The 17,086-nt window shown below is 37.0% G+C and overlaps 1 protein-coding gene across 3 annotated transcripts in view; it reads right to left on the bottom strand.

The window, feature by feature from the left end:
• The window catches only part of MEGF10 (multiple EGF like domains 10), a 126,256-nt gene that overhangs the window by 49,302 nt on the left and 59,868 nt on the right, over window positions 1-17,086 (bottom strand). For all 3 annotated transcript variants that reach the window (XM_085213112.1, XM_085213110.1, XM_085213109.1), the window contains 4 exons: window positions 16,251-16,343; window positions 2,603-2,849; window positions 2,165-2,285; window positions 197-333 (listed from right to left, as the gene is read on the bottom strand). In XM_085213112.1, the coding sequence (XP_085069238.1) occupies window positions 197-333; window positions 2,165-2,285; window positions 2,603-2,849; window positions 16,251-16,343 (598 nt within the window). The remainder of the gene's footprint in view (window positions 1-196; window positions 334-2,164; window positions 2,286-2,602; window positions 2,850-16,250; window positions 16,344-17,086) is intronic.

Here is a 17,086-nt window from a genome sequence, read left to right on the forward strand (position 1 = left end):
AAGCAACTCTTCACAGAAAAGTAATCACTTTTAACTTGAGATCCAATATCTGATAAGTGATGTGGAAAACACTTCACAAAACTTTTAATTATCTAATGGGCTTTTTCATTTGTCTTTCTACCACCTTCTCCAATTTCTCTGTTGTAGCAGATCGCTTGCAGGTTCAGCAGTCTGGCAAAAATATTTTTTTTCTTACCTTTCCCCTGTGTAGCCTGGGCTGCAATTGCATTGACCTGTCATTGAGTCGCAGATCCCTCCATTGTGGCACTGACACTCCTGGGAACAGTTTTTCCCATAACGACCCTCAGGACAAGGCTGACCACAGACCATGCCCTGTGTATGCAGAAAAAGAATCTTACAATTCGATTTCAGGTTGAATAGACAAGGAAGAAAGGTTTGCAGTGAAGGGAGAGTGAGATCATGTCACTCATTTAGTGCAGATCCTGGAAATGAAAGGCCCATCTCCATCTCACAGTCTGTGTTTCAGCATTAAATAGTAACAGTCCTCCAGGATTTCCATTTAGCAGGCCAAAGCTTGTGGAAAATACTATTTCTAAGCAACACTGAAAATTAAAAAGCAATTAAGACTAATTGATGTCAAACTCTTCCCAATTTCTTTATCAGCAGCCATACATATCAAGACATCTGAAAATGCCCTCCAGTGAACAAGAGCGTAGAAATCCACAACTGCTGTAATGCCCCAATTATACGAGTTCGTGATCTCTTGTTGTTATTTCTGATGAAAGGAAAAGCAGTGAAATACCTTAAAAGCTTCTTTTCCACAAGACTTCAATTTCTGAACTGCTAATTACATATTTGGGATTAACTGCAGTTATGTACTGACAGAAGTATCACACCTTAAGACTTTTAAGAAGCCAATTCAAGAGAAGCAGGTTCACAAGTGTCTCATCTGGTGGAAGATACATGGGAATTTTAGCTAACATAAGACACTTAGAGCTTATTTGACTACTTTATGCCAATTTTACACGGAAAGCAAAAAGGTTATGTTAACAAAATTGTCACACAAAATTGAAACATCTAAAACTGTTATTGAATTATGCTTAAATAAATATTTGGAGTGGATAACTAATCTAAAAGCTAAAGAGTATCTTATTAGTTATTAGTTAATTAGTTTGTGCACTGGCAGAAATTTTTCACTACTTCTTCATATGCTGTATTTCTTTACATTAGTGGCATTGAGGCCAATAGAGGAAATACAGGCAAAATGCAAACAACTGTATCCTGTGATCAATAACTTGTGTTCTTCCATCATGAAATGGAATAAATGTTAAAATTACCATACTCCAAGTTAGGTTGACAGGTGAGCAATGCTCAGACAGTGAGACATCATTTGCTCACAGTGATCTACCCTTGCTGGTGAAGAGCCCATGTTACCACTGAACTCCTCATATACCATGAGATAATTAGAAGTTCAATAAATGTGGATTTTCACCCATCATGGACATGTATGTAGAAAAAAAAAAAAAGAATAAATATGACTGTAAATACTATCTGCAAATATTTTCTAAGGAAACTGTTGGGCTTTGACCACTTTCCATCTTCTTGATCACCTTCCAACTTCCTAACTCAGAACTGGTAGTTTGGTAAGGGAGCTTACATGCAAGTGAGAAATTTCATTTGTAGCTTCTTTCCCTACCCACTGACCAGAGGGTAGAAAGTGAAAAAATAAAGGTCAAATTCTGATGTCTTGTTTCTTTATCACCACTTAACACTACACCTTAAAGTTTGGGTTTTGTTTTGTTTTGTTTGAAATGTATACTATACATTTGAAAATATATGCAAAATCTCCTGCGAAAAATGCATAATGTCTCTCTAAGGAGCTTTCAGCTCCCTAGAGTATTAAGTTCTATCTGGAAGTGAACACTTTCTAGACAAAATTCAATGGATACTACCTGTTTAGGTATAATTCACGTCCCTTGCTTCCCAGGACTTTACATGGTTAAAACAGCAGTGCAGAGCTGGAGGATTTTCAGCAACAGATGGTTATTCAAGTATTTTATCCCAGTTTTTTATGCTGAAATACACTTCCTATTACTCCTGGCTACATTTTATGTTCTAATTCACTGCTCTTTTTTTATGCTGTCTGAAATCTAGAAATTTGGAAATTTGGCAGGGCACTGTTGATTTTAGAAAATGTTTTTACCATCCATCCTGGTGGGCATGCACACTCCCCAGTCACGTGGTGGCAGATGCCTCCATTCTGGCAGGGGCATCTTTCCTCGCACTGCGGCCCATGCTTCCCCGGGGGGCAGAGATCCTCGCAGCTGCAGAGGTGGTACACAGCAGACACAACTGTTACTTTGGCATAAGGCTCGCTCTCCAGCTACCTCCGTATTACTAATGCTATCATTTGTTTGTGGTCAAAAGTAGGCAAGAGAAAGCAGTTCACAACAGAAGCAAACTGAATAGCGTTATACAATAGGTTGTATAGCATCCCTGCAACACACCTAAGGGAACAGACCTAGAATGTAACAGAAGTTACCTTCTGTAACTAACAAAAGTTACTCCAAACTTGGTTTCCCCTGTTAGCATGCTTTATACTCTGCATTTCCCCCCTGTATACAACATGCCCTCTACTTACAAGGCTCCAGTGTATCCAGGAGGACATCTGCACTCTCCAGTCACGTGGTCACAGGTGGCTCCATTCTGGCACTGACATTTCTGATGGCAGTCATTTCCATACGTCCCTTGGTCACAGCGCTCCTCGCAGCGCCAGCCTTTGAAACCAGATGCACAGTGGCAGGCTCCAGTGATGGGGTTGCACAAGGCTCCATTTTTGCACTGACAGCGGCTGCTGCAGTGAGGTCCCCAGTGGTCACTGTCACAAGCTGGAAGAGCAGAAGGAAAAATGTAAACCACTTTCACAATAGCTCATGTTAGAGAGCACTGATGAAACTATGAGTCAACCGTAAGACAAAAAGAAAGAAAAAGTTATACACCAAAGTTGTTATTGGACACATCTTCAGCTCCATAATATTTTTGGTGGTAAAACATTATCTGGATGTAACAGATTTGGTTAAATGTGGTCTTCATGATCACTCAAGTGCATCTTTTCTTGTGTGTGCCAATGCAGCCCATTAGAACCCCATAAGTAACTACAAAGGGTATCTCAGAATCAAAAGAAAAAACCTCCTGTTTAGGAAGAATTTTTTTTAAAGTGAGAAACATGGGAATTCTGTAAAGAAGAGGAAGGTTAAGGTCATTTAGAGTTCAACAGGAATGAGCTAATCATATGGTCAAATGACCTGGTTTTATTTTTGTGTTCTATCAATAACAGCACTGCAACAGAAAAGCGTCAGTTGCAGCTACTGAAAGTCTAGGCTCCCCTCAGTGACTGACAACCATTGTTCTCTTAGTCTTCTCCTGGGGCAAAAAAGACAGGCAGAGAACAGGCACGCTTTCCTGGAGTACAGCAAAGTAATTCGAGACAAATCCTCAGGGTAGGAATTGTTCTGCTACAGGAGCTGTTCAATTAGGCTACACAAATGAAAAGGGATTAGAGCCTTTTAAGATTTTTTTCCCAGTAAAGATCACAAGAATCTGTATGCTTAATGGGGATATTGTGAACACCTGCACTCAGCAAAATGCAGAGCAACAGAAAATATTATATGCATTAAAAGTGTCCAGCAATACTGTCAAACTGACAGAATGATTCCACCTTATTGTCACTGTGGTTTCTCCATTTATCGACTTGATGATACTTATTTTCTGCTCTGGACTACACACACAACACCGTACACCCCTATGGCATACAGTTCATTACAAGATGTCTTTACCCACAGTAACACACATTCATTCACAACTTCTACCTACTTATTTTCAGCACACTCACATGGAACAGAATAGACAATCTGCTTACTGAGCAGGTGATTGTCCTCAGACAACTAAATATTTTGGGATATAATTATATATGTAAGAACAGTGGAACTTTTGAGACAGATACAAGTTCTTTCATGACTGAACAGACACCTCTACACTTGTTTTTGTTTTTTTTTCTTAACACATTAGTATGGATTCAGATGACAGTCATTCTTCTGCTCCCAGACAAAATATACAATTTAAATTTCAGTTATTCCTCATGGAATAATAATTAAAACAAAAAAAAAGTTAGGGATGCCTGATAAACAGAAGAACCCAGATCGGCCAACAGCACATGGCTGTTCCAGTGCAGAACTAATGATGAACATGACCTAAAGCCACCCTTAGATATAAAGACATGGCAGAAATGTTTCGTTGATAAATTCCAGTTTGTGCTCTTTTCCCACTAGCTGGTAAGTGGTGTGCAACAACATTCACACACAGTTTGGAGAATTGGTTTAATTAGTTTCAGAGCCATATAGACCAAACCCACCTCACATCTACCATTGCGCAAACACCCAGGCACGGAGACTGTCTTGCTACTCACTTGTGAAGCAGCAGAGCCTTGCTCTCCTTCTGCTCCTTTCACCCATTCCCAATCTGGTGCCTCTCCCTGGGATGCATCTTGCTGACTCCTGGGGATTTACTGACATATGGGATGAACGTGCTGTGCCAATGAACTTGAACCTTTCTAGACTATTTTACTGCAAGAGCATGCACTGCACAGAATAAAATAATTTATTAGCTTCCTGACGTGATTTTCACATTGCATTTGCAGGAAATCATTAAAATAAAAAGCAACAGACGGCTGCTAATAGGATTTCCAGCCTCATGACCATTCTCCTGGCAATGGCCAGGTGGGTAACAAATATTGAGTGCGTGATTCTTCATTACAGCACAACAGTGAAGCATTCCACCAGGACTGTGATGGCTGTACCATAGTATGGATGCACAACAGTCCATTATGCAAGGCCTGTCACCAGCCTAACATCTAACTGTGAGTAATGGGCAGAGCTGTTGAGAAATTTGCAGAATTAAGGGAAAAAAACTAATATTTTTGAATGAGACATGTAAATAGTGTATTTTACCTCTACATCTAATGACTGCTAATCAATAATATTCCCCCTAGGAAATTAAAGTGATTTGTCAGAAACTGATACTCCATTTACCATTAAAGAAAGAAAAAGGCAACGGGTAGAAATGTTTTTTGTGATAACTTTATTTTTAGTTAGTTTTGAAAGCTGAATTTACCAACTATTACATCAGACTGCTTCTGATACTTCCTAGTATTCAGAAACTGAGAAAGCTGAACTGGAAGTTGCACAGCTGCTGATCTGGTGGAATGGATAGTTTCTGCATTAATAACTATCGTCAGATTACAGACTGTCAGCTGGAGTTTAATCAGAGTAGCTGCTCTGCTGTCCTGACTGCACCAAGGTCACAGACACACACACATATGCTAACACGACATGCACACACGCACCAAAGTGCCAGCTACTGGCTGCCAAACAGAGCTGAGGTTGTACATCATCTGTCTCAGCACAGGGTGTGCATGAAAGAGAAGCTAAGTAGAGAAACAAGAGTCCTGAAAAAGCCAGTCTGTGCACCATGGTTAATTTGCTGTATTTATCATAAAGAAATAGCCAAATACTGTTGTTTTATGCAGAGCACTATTCTTGCAAAGGTGAACATAATTTGTTGCCATCTTTTTTTTTTTTTTTTTTTTTTTCTTGCATACATATTGTATTCATCCCCAGTTGCTTGGTTGGCTTTTTTCTGTTTGTTTTAAGCAGATGTGTTATCTAACTGCACTGCTCGATATTGAATTCCACAGGAGACTCCTGAGGTCCTTCCTACCTTCATCTTACACTGCTGGGAAAAAAAATATTTCAAAGGAAATGCTTAACAACATGATGGTGTTGATGCCCTATCTTGTTGCCATTTTTGTTTTTATACTTTCTGCATATCACGCAATGCTACAGATATCAGGTGGGAAACTTTTCCTTCAAAAGGCTGCTCAGTGAAAGTAAAAGCCTCTGGGAAAAAGGGCACCACATTGTATAAACCCTCAATTAAACAAGCAGATATGGTACAAAACTCCAGGATAGTACAAGTCTATCAATACATAGAAATGCTCTCTGAAACTGAGTGCCAAATGTTGATTTTAGGAACATACAGAAGCTCAAGGATTCATGTGTGAAGAAAACTTTTGAGAAAAAAAAAAGAAACAAAAATCCATGATGTAGATTGCCTTTTTTTTTTTTTTTTTAATCTTTTGCAGCATTTGTGAAAGTTTAATGTACTGTATTTCCCACAGCTTCAATGCACACTGTCATTATACGAAGCTGGATGTGTTTTTACGCAAATGGTTTCTGAACCGCTGATGATTTGCAAATTGCAGCACAGGGAAACTTGATATTTTATAACACAAAACATTGATTTCTATAATTATTTAGAAGCATCTTTGAAGAATTTGGTAATTTCTTTCTTATTCTGTATAAACAAATACATTTTTAACAAAATGAGATTGCACAGTTGGTGGGCTTTTTTTGGCTTTTTTCGTTGATTTCACTGAAAGGCCAAAAAAAAAAAAAGAAAAAAATGAATAAGTTATTCTTGACAAACCTATCTTGATCACCTACAATTTTATACTTCTGTAAAGAATGGCCTATAATGAGAACAAAATAAGGCTATCAAATCAGGTCAAAGAACATTTCAGTAAAATTATACTTAGAAACTCTTAGAAATTCTCCTTAGTGATTTTTTTGTGGGTTCTTTTTTTTTTTTTTTTGATTGATTGGTTGGTTTATTTAAGATCTGACTTCTCCTTCTGTCTTTTTTTTTTTTTTTAACTAAGAGGGATTGAAAGCAAAAAATCATAGCAAAACTAAAATTTACTGTTTTTACCATCGTTATTTGAAGCTGTCCTCCATGCACCTCCAAGATAACAGAATGGAATTTTATTTCGGATTGCATGTCTTTCTGCCTTTTTACAGGAAAACACTGTTGTAAATTTCTGGAATTGCATAACATTGTTGCCAAAACAGAGGGGACTCTTATTGGTGTACTGGGCTATAGAGCTTTTATGGTCTTTTAAAACAACTGAGAACAAAATCTCCATCTCCAAAAAGCAGGTACAAAGTAAACCACTCCCTTTCCTGGCATGCAGTACTGTCAAGAACAAATCTAAAATAAACCAACTGTAGCAAATACGCAGAGTTCCTCTCTCTCTCTTCAAAACTTCAAGATAATTTCCTCAGATAAGTCACAGGCAATAGTAAGTGAAAGACAATTTTCTTTGCTCCAGTGTGTAAAATAAATTGAAGCTGCCTGTAATTTCAACATTAGCTCTGATCATCCTTTATTTGTTTCCAAGTTATCATGTCAAGGATAAATCTAAATCTTTGCCCCTTCCTTGGCATCGCTTCTCTGACTCTCAGATATCTATTGGTTTGTCCTTAGTTTCATGGCCTTTATGGTCTAGCACTCATCTATCATTTCTCATTCAGTGTACAAATATCAACCATCACATTTACACTGTCCATGACATTAGGCCCTTTGTTATATTTTGAAACTGTTGTCTTCCTTGCTTCTCCTCAAGTAGCCCCTACAATTTGGCACAACTCTCCATACAACAAACTATAAAATTGCTGAATTGTCCTTCTCCATGTCTCTACCTTTCTATGAAGTCTACAAAAAGTTAACACAAACTGTGAAGCAAATACACTGAAATCGCTGTGTCATTCGCTTCCTCCCTTGTCTTTTAGTGTTTTGAACTTTGTTTTTATCTGTTCTTTGCCATCAATTACAGGATCTCTAAGACAGAGGCAACTTTCCATTCTATATTTTTACTTGCAGAAGGTCAACCATATCCCAAGCTGTAACATAAGAAGTGTGAACATCAGATTGAGGGAAGTGATTGTCACCTTCTACTCCACTTTCACTAGGACCTGGAGTACCAAGTTCTTGTGCCGCCAGCACAAAAAAAGCATGGAGCTGTTGGACTGGGTCCAGAGGAGGTCCACAAAGATGCTCAGAGAACTGAAGCACCTCTCCAGTGAAGAAAGGCTGAGGGAACTGGGTTTGTTCAGCCTGGAAAAAAGAAAGCTCCAGGGAGACTGCACTGTAGTCTTTCAGTATTAAAGGAGGCCTGCAGCAGGAGAGGAACACTTTACCAGGGAGTGCAGTGCTGGACATATAGTATGATAAAATGTCTTCAAACTGAAAGCAGGTAGATTTAGATTAGATATTAGGATGAAATTCTTCACTCAGAGGGCAGCGAGGTCCTGGCACAGCTGCCCAAAGAAGCTGAGGAGAAGCACCTCCTCCTATTGCCGGAGGTGCTCAAGGCCAGGTTGGATGGGGGCTCTGGGCAGCTAGCTGGTGGGGGTATCTCTGTCCATGGCAGAACAGTTGGGACTAGATGACTCTTAAGATCCCTTCCAATTCAAATAATTCTGTCATGCTATGATTATCAGGGAATAACAACTACTAAGTATGGCTAAGTATGGCCAATACTAGTAAAATAGAAAAATACTGAGAAAATGATGATTTATCCGAAGGAATAACTCACTGACAAGCTTGCTAAGTGCCCTAAGGCTGTCTGTATCTTAGAATTTGGATTACTTCTCTCAGCTCCAGAAGTCAGAAACCTGCCTAACATAAATCCACATAATAGAACTAGCATTTTAGATATCCAGTTAAAAGTAGACATAACATACATCATGCTTCAGATCAAAATCTTATCAGAAAATTGGGTCGATATCCTTCTTGACAGAAAAGAGAATATTTCACTTACATAACAAGACTCAGCTAGATCATATTTTACATAAATGCATTACATACATTTAGTCCATGCAAAACTAAATGTGAATAATACTTTATGGGTCCTCAGTTACTCTTTGCTGATACAGACAGGAAAAGTCATAGCCATGCAGATGCTATTCTTAGTGATCTTAATTTCTAAGCTTGTCTCTGTTTAAAACATTTATTGATTAACTAAGAAAAAGCCATAATAAAAATATAGAAGTTGTCACAAATCTAAATCCAGATCATCCTTATACTGGAAAGTTTACAGAGTACTGAAGCTATTCTTTGGTACTACAATTTGGTTAGCTATTAGTCTAAATTCATGGCATTTGTTTCCCTTAAGATACTCCTGCAGGGTAGGGAACAGATAATTATTTTCCCAAGTGAAATTAAAACCAAGTAAATGTCAAGTCCTGCAGATTCTGAAATTAATAAATACTCAAAATTTGAAAAAATGCATAGACCCTTGTCAACCTATGTGTCAGCCTAGATTTCAAGACAGTAAATACAGAATACAGCAAACAGAAATTTCAGAGATGTATCTAACAGGCAAGATAACAATGTAAAACAATGTAAAAAAAAAATATTAGAATAAAAACCTCCTTAAAAAAAATTAATTCAGAGCCTTATTTAATAAACATGTAAGATTATTTTCCATACACTATTGAATATAGTCTGTTCTAGTCACCTTCAGATATTATGAAAATTCATGCGTGTACATATCAGAAAATCTTTTCCTGCAGAAAGTCACTCAGGGTAATTATAAAATATCAATTCATTTTAGTAAAAGACTTATTTTACCTACATCCCAGACACAGCAATGCATAGTGTTTTTTTTTCTTTTTTTCTTTTTTTTCCCAAAATACACATTCTATTAAGTCTGGATTTCCTTTGAGTCTTTTACTTCTATCTGATTTCATTTGTTATATTGAAGGCTTTTTACCCTGTGGCATATTTTTCATTCTTGCTTTTTGTTTCGTGTAAAAGAAAGGATTTTATTCAAAATGCTAAGCTTTAATTTAATTTAGAGATTTATTACTTTTTTCAATTTTTACTTTGTAAAAGCTTTTTGACCCGTGAAGTGGAAGAACAATAAAAATGTGTTTTTCAGATCCTATGAAAGACTGGAACTATATGCCTTTCACATGCCATAAATTTCAAAAGATTCTTTAAAGTGCTTTAGACATTATAACACAAGAGTGGAAAATTGCTAAGGAAAACACATACAGATGGCTCTTGGTGTTCAATTTATCTTGGTACTAAGATGAAATGTGTTAAAAATAATCACTATTACTGTAAAAGTTATAAAATTATAACAATCTGATTGTATTTTTAAAAGCTGACTGCTGTCCATGATCCAGATTTAGCAGATCTCCCTGTAAATACTAGTTTTTATTCTTTCTTCTTTTTATAATATTTTCTAAGATCTTGAAGGTCACCTAAATTTTTACATTAGTCAAAAATATTATCCTGTGTATTTAGCCAGCGACTAAATACATAAGAAATACTGAAAATATGTTTGCATTGTTACTGGGGAAAAAAAAAAAAAATTATGCAGAGGTTTTCCAACAGATCAACTCGGATAACCACAAATACACTGAGCTTTAAAAATAATCAAAGACAAAAAATGATGTGTTTCTCTGATACAGAAAATTTTTATAAAGGAATAAAATGATTACCGATGTCTTCCTTCAGTAAATCTCAACTTAAGTAAATTCTGTAACTGATAACTGAGTTTTGCAGAAAATATATTTATTTTTCTTCATAATTTCCTGTAGTGACTACACTGACAATGAAGGTGATAGCAACTTCCAGTAATGTCTGTTTTTCTTCCTAGCACCTGATCTAACTTGTTATTGGGTTAGTTTCTGAGTCCAAAGGTACTAGCCTTCTTTGAGGTGAAAATAAATTGTTCAGCTAGCAAAATTGGTAAGACAGTCAGGAGATCTGCAGGCATTTCAGCGAAGGACATGGGACTGTTATGTGTAACAGGAAAAATTTAAATTTAAACTGCTTATGGTGTGTTGTCACTTTTGCTAACAGGATGTGTTTGCACATGTGGCCATTCGGAAGCTGGAAGGAAAAATTCTACATTACTTGAATGAGCTATTTCTCTACAACCCGTAAAAGCAAACAGCTCTGTATTAGGACACTGCAGTTTCACGAGTGTGTTTAGCAATTTCTAAGTTCCATGAATTAAGCTTCTGCAGCTTGAGCACGTGTTTAAAATCAGAATTTATTCTTTAAGACTGCTATAGCTTAGTAAACTTAAGCAAGAGCTAGTTCTTTATGTATACCTCGTAAGCTCTTAGAATGCTTTTGAGAAACAAAATCAGAAAGCAGTGCCAGCATTCAAGATACACAGGCTGTGCTATTGAACACACAAGATGTTTCTGGGTACCCTGCCTCGGGGTGTTTTCATTCGGGTGCAAAGGTGCCTGCAGAAAACATTCTCGCATCCGCTTTATAAGGGTTAATGGATATTACAAGCTCCACTGAGAAACTGGCAGCGCCTGCAGCTCACGTGAGTGTCTCACACAAGCTGTGCCAAGCAATCCAGTTTCTGCCATATTCTGCATCTGCCAAGTATCATGAAGAACACAGTAAGATTTGAAAACATCCACAACAGTAAGTGAAACTTACTAACTGTAGCAGAGCTACTGCACCTTAGAAGTTTCCTTAACAACTGTATTTATAGGTTAAAAGATGGTTTTCTGAGATTACAGCTTTAAACACCCTGCTTGAAGTATTAAAGAAAAAGCCAATGCTTCTCTTCTTACGGCTTATAAAACCATGGAGCCAAGTCATGCCTTAATGCCACTTGTTCTACCTCTGTGCCCTTGGACTATAGTACATTATACCATACTCGGACTATATATAGATTTACTATTAATCACCATCAGAATTAATTACAGATGAAAATACAGCAATTCAAACAAATCTGAGATTAAACAATCGAACAGAAAGTGCTTATTCATGTTTCCACAGGCAATTCTAGAATACTTATCATAAACCAGAAAAAAATACACGTCATTCCTTTCTTTCCTTTATTACTCAGGACAGCTGAGGACCAGGAATGATACATCGTTTGCAGTCAAGCCAATGTAATATCAATTTTGGCCTTTTGCCCCTGCTCCAAGCTTATGCAGAAACTGTCCTATTGATTCTGACTGAATTATTTGTGGACTACTAGGCATGAGAAGAAAAACAAAGAGAATGTCCTGATTGCTTACTGGGGCTCCACATTAGACTGCCCGTGTACCTAAAAAAACTGACAATCAGGTCCATATTTTATGTTTTACAGCAAATACTGTTCTACTAATGAGAATAGAAAATGGGCAGAAGAAGTAATTTACAAATGGAAAAGATAGTTTGATCTACACATCTGATAGCCAGCTATCATTGTATATAGCAACTTCTATAGAAGACTGCTTTATACACAGCCTGCTGTCAAAAATGTTCTCACACAATAACCAACTTGACACATGCAATTTAAAAATCTGATATAAAAAATCTAAAATAGGTGGGTTTGGTTAATTTATCTCTCCTCAGACTAGAATTAATTAAATTGTTCTCCTGAAGTTCACAAACATTTCTTCAAAGTGATGCTGACAGCGTGCATGTTGTGCTGACTCACTTGATTTGAGGTTCAGCATTACAGGTTCAGCATGTCTTCTACCCACTCATTTGTCATTCATCTACTGTGCTCAGTCAATAAATTATTATTAGAATAACTTGTTTTGCATAAGTTTCATTGTTTCTTCTAGAATGGAAGGGTTCTGTTAACGAGTGACCACCTAATCCAACTCGTTTTTCCCTTCAGATATATGTATGTTAGGACATCTCCTTCATTTCCCAACAAAAATCAGTGCAAACCAACAGTGAGTTATAGACTGCAATACTTTTAAATAATAAGAAAAGGCCTGAGGAAAAAATACATTTCAAACAGACAACATTCTCCAGGGAGATATTAATTAATGAGTCAAATTTGGAAAACACATCACAGTTTTACTCATAGAAGAAAACATCTATTCATATTTTGCTCTCAAGAAGGGTTTTCAGAAAGGCAGAGAACATGAACGAGGGGAAAGTTAAGAGTTGATTTAGAAACAGGCACTGAATGAGGACAGCTTCAGAGAAAGAACACTGATAAAGTACTCTACTTAAATCTTCATCCCTTTCCCCTCAATTGAAAGCAATCACTGACCTAGGCTATTAGGAGGTAATGGTTGCCACAAAAAGAAATGAGTCTCTGAAAAGTTTAATCCCTGAAAAGGTTATTAGACCGTAGCTCACACTGGTATGCAAAGATCAGGAGGAAGCTTGCTTATTCAGCTTTTACTGTATAATACACCATTTAGTCCATGCAATCACTCTGTCACTTTTAGAGAACATTAAAGTGTTTAGAAGGCACTTAACTGCAATTACCTCCCAGGAATCCACTGCACCACAGCATATGGTTTAAAAAAAATATTTTAAACAAAGTGGGTAAATAGAACTGAGAAAAACAGGTAAAATTGACTGTGGGGTGTGTGGCATGGCAGATGGACAGAAACTACTACAGGCCTTACTCTGTTCTCAGATATTTACAGATGAAATGACAGTGTAAGGAGAATAATCAATCCTAGTAGAGAAAAGATTGTGTTTTGGAAGAGAAAAAAGGAAGTTCAGTTCTGCAGATCTATGAAAAGTTTTTTTGCGAATGTAGAACAGTTGTTTCCAGTGTATTGGTGTCCATGTAAATGAATCAAGAACTCCAATCTGAGAGTTTGCTTAATACCACTCACCCTGAGAATAATATCCTCCTTTTCATCACAGTATCTTATCTGGTCATCAGTAAACGACTACATCCCTGAACGTCTGCCCAACAAAAGTACTAACATGTCTTAATCATTGTTCCTTCTATATTGTTCAATGAAGTAGTCAAATACTTATATGATACATATAAACACACTATTGCAATTTGCATGAACTTTGCTTTTAATTAATAACTTATTGTATCAAGGGAAATGATTACAAAAATAAAGTAGCTCTTTATGCTACCTTATTGTGCTTTTGTGTTACTAAAATTAATCAAATCAAAGATCAGGCAGAAAATTACAGTTAAAAGAAAAACTCCTACATAGGGCAAGCAACAAAATTCAATGCCAGAGATCCAAAGACTTGCTGTCTTTCCAAGAGTACTCTCTGCTTTTCAAGTTGATGTGATCTGCCCTGTAGCTCTCAGACACATAGACAAGGAAATTACACATGGCTAGCAACAAAGAGCTGCACTCAAAAGAACAACTTAGTGAAACCAGTGTCTTACTTAAATTTGTAAATATGGAACAGAACAAATACCAAGCCAAATCTCCCAGCAATGTATGAACAAAACCCTTTCATCTGCTTAGCACCTTCCCGTTCTTCTTCTTGGCCTAGGCTAGCACTCTGAAATAAATATCTGCAGTTCCAGTTAGCTGTAACGCCTGCAGAAGTCTTCAGAGGATCGCAAGACTCTCTAGAGATTGCACAGTTCAAAGGTGCACAAAGGCTCTCTCAGTTTCAGCCTGTTATGTATTCACTTGAGAAAATAATTTTGGTATTGAGACTGCCAAAACAAGCAGTCAAAGGCAGTGAAGTGAAGAAGCAGCACGGGAAAATAGCTGTACATGTATTCAAAATGAATTATAACAGGCAGGTAAGGGAAACGGACTCTAGCAAATCCTGAGAGAGAAAGAATTATTTCCAGAGTGAGATTTAAAGATTCCTGACTCATCTAAATTGCCTTTTCAGTGAGTTTCAGATTTGGAAATCTCAATAAATAACGGTATGTCCTATTCTATGTTGCATAGCAATGCTCACTTTTAAAAATCTGAGTAGTTACAGAGAATCTCAATTTATAAGGCTTAAAGTTGAAGGTATAAAGTTCACAAGGCATAAAGTTATCATTTTTCAATCATTTCCTTTGACAATTCTGCACACTAGATCAAAATTTACATACAGAGTTGCCAACTATTTTATGCTTGAAGCAAAACTTTGCTTCTTTATATCACTTTTAAGTATACATAAAGACCATATACCAAATATAATAATCTTACAGTGACAAGTTACAACAAGTTCTTTTTTGTGTAATTCATTAATTCTGTTTCTCACCCCATATTTTATAAAATAAGCTGCCTTCACAACAGATCAGTTCCAGACAGAGTAACATTAGCACCTTGCTTGCAAAGCGAAACAAAACACGTTTCCCTATTTTTATTAAGTGGGGAAAAAAAATGACAGTGAAAATAAATCCGAAATTCTTTTTAACCTGCTTATGATCTGGGTTTTTCCATAAATACTGTTTTTACAGAAACCTCCTACTAAGTAAACTCATAGCATAGTATCTTTGCAAGACATCCAATCTGTTATATGAATAAGATTTTCATATGTCTGTGAAATTTAAATTATAAACATTTATTTATTTTTTATTAATGACTAAAAATACATATTCCTTTCAAGTGGATAGTTACTATCAGTGACCTTCTTTGAATGTGATTCTAATGAAGTACACAGTTGTAGTGTCAGCCTAAACATGATATTTCCTAACACCTTGTGAAGGGAGAGGAAAGAATAGATAATCTGTTATAATGAGCAAAAGATCCAGAATTACTCTGAGAAACTCCGTTTTGGGTAGAGCGAAGAAAAAAATCAATTCATGGTCTACACAAATGATTATCTTAGACAGAGGAAGAGACAGTACACAAAGATGTCACTTCTGCCATGGAGGAGTTTGTGTCCTCTGTCAGCACCCTGTCTTACTGCAGCCTGGCTCCTTGGCTGCAGCACATGGTCAGCAGGTATAGAAAGTGGTAGTGACTAAAATGGTTATCAAATGCTATTACTTCAGTACTTCATGGATTTAATATTTTGCTGTGTTCTTGTATCGAGTATGTCACAGCCTCTACCTTCATAATTTTTTATTAAGCATGACCACCAGCTGACTGGTGTGTGAGCACAGCCAAACACCAAGCATGATGGTGCCTATCTGTCTTCCTCCTATGTGTGTCCCTGATATTCCTCTCTTGTTGCCCTTCTTTTCTGCACACACTCTTAAAGCAAAGAGGAAGAAGAAAAGAGTTGGAGAAGGATCACTGAAGTGAGAAAAATTGAGAGAGATTGAGCCAACATGGAGGATCTATTAATGCAAGAAGGGAACACAGCTCGGTTTAAAAAGCTGCGGTTTAAAAGCTCACAGCTTTTAAATTTGACCTTGCACTATCATTCTTCATTCATCAAGGAAGCAAAAAAATTGGGGACTTCATCATTCAAATATCATGTTATTTACTTACTGCAGAAACTAAATTCTATACTATTTGGCATATTTCTGAGCATTAAATATACCATGATATTTAGGTGCTGGTGCAGGATAAAGTTATCTGCAAGTAAATAGAGAAATATCAGACCACATATAGTAACTTGATAACTCAAACACCCTGACCAGAAAGCAGGAAACCAAGCACAGGATCAGTGATGATCTTCCCCAAAGAGGGGACAAAGCAGTGAAAAGAGCACAAGATAGGCAGAAGCAGGTGAAAACTCACCACTGGAGCAGTTGGGTCCTCCCCAGCCAGGCTCACACTGACAGGTGTTTGGGGCAATACAACGACCATGGACACATTTCTCAGCACAGTGAGCTGTCAGTGAAGGAAATACAAAAATAATAAGTTACAGCTCCTAATACTAGGAAAAATATTCAAAACTTACCCCCCAATCAAGATGTTTCATGCCTCCAACATTGTTTAAAAGCAAAGTAAATAATAACGCATTAATGTTTGATGGCCTCCCTCAAAATATGTTTTCTAACTTCTGTCTCTTCTATTTTTCCATGTTTTGAAGGCTCCAGCTAAACTATGTTGATATCATTCAAATATGTCTACATGTAGAAAAGAGAAAATCATCCATATTTAGTGAAAAAAATAGTCATAATACAGGTTGGAAAGCTGTCTGGCCATGATAGGGGGCAACTTGCTTTATGTGTCTCTGCTTGAGCAGATTGTTGGATCAGGACTGCCAATCTCAACCCACTCTGTCATTCTGTGAACCCAAGTCTTATGCCAAGGGAGATGGAAACCTCAGCAAGCAAAAACACTGTGGATAAATATGATTTGCAGCATATCAATATCTTAACATTGATTTTTTTTTTTGAATGGTTGGTTGCACAGTTCAAAACACTGATGACAATTAAGGTAACCCACAAGGTATAAAGTGAAGCTGCTTGAAACTTCACTATCATTACTCATTATGCTTTGCAACCACATATATATGTGTTCCTACAGTTATGGCTTATTTCAATATAAGGCTTTCCTTTTAAACTTTTAAACAAAACTTGAAATGGCTCCAATACCCAGGACACCAATATAACTGACTCAGAATACAA

Source organism: Meleagris gallopavo, chromosome Z (genome assembly GCF_905368555.1).
Source record: "Meleagris gallopavo chromosome Z, MGAL_WU_HG_1.1, whole genome shotgun sequence".
Lineage (NCBI taxonomy): Eukaryota > Metazoa > Chordata > Aves > Galliformes > Phasianidae > Meleagris > Meleagris gallopavo.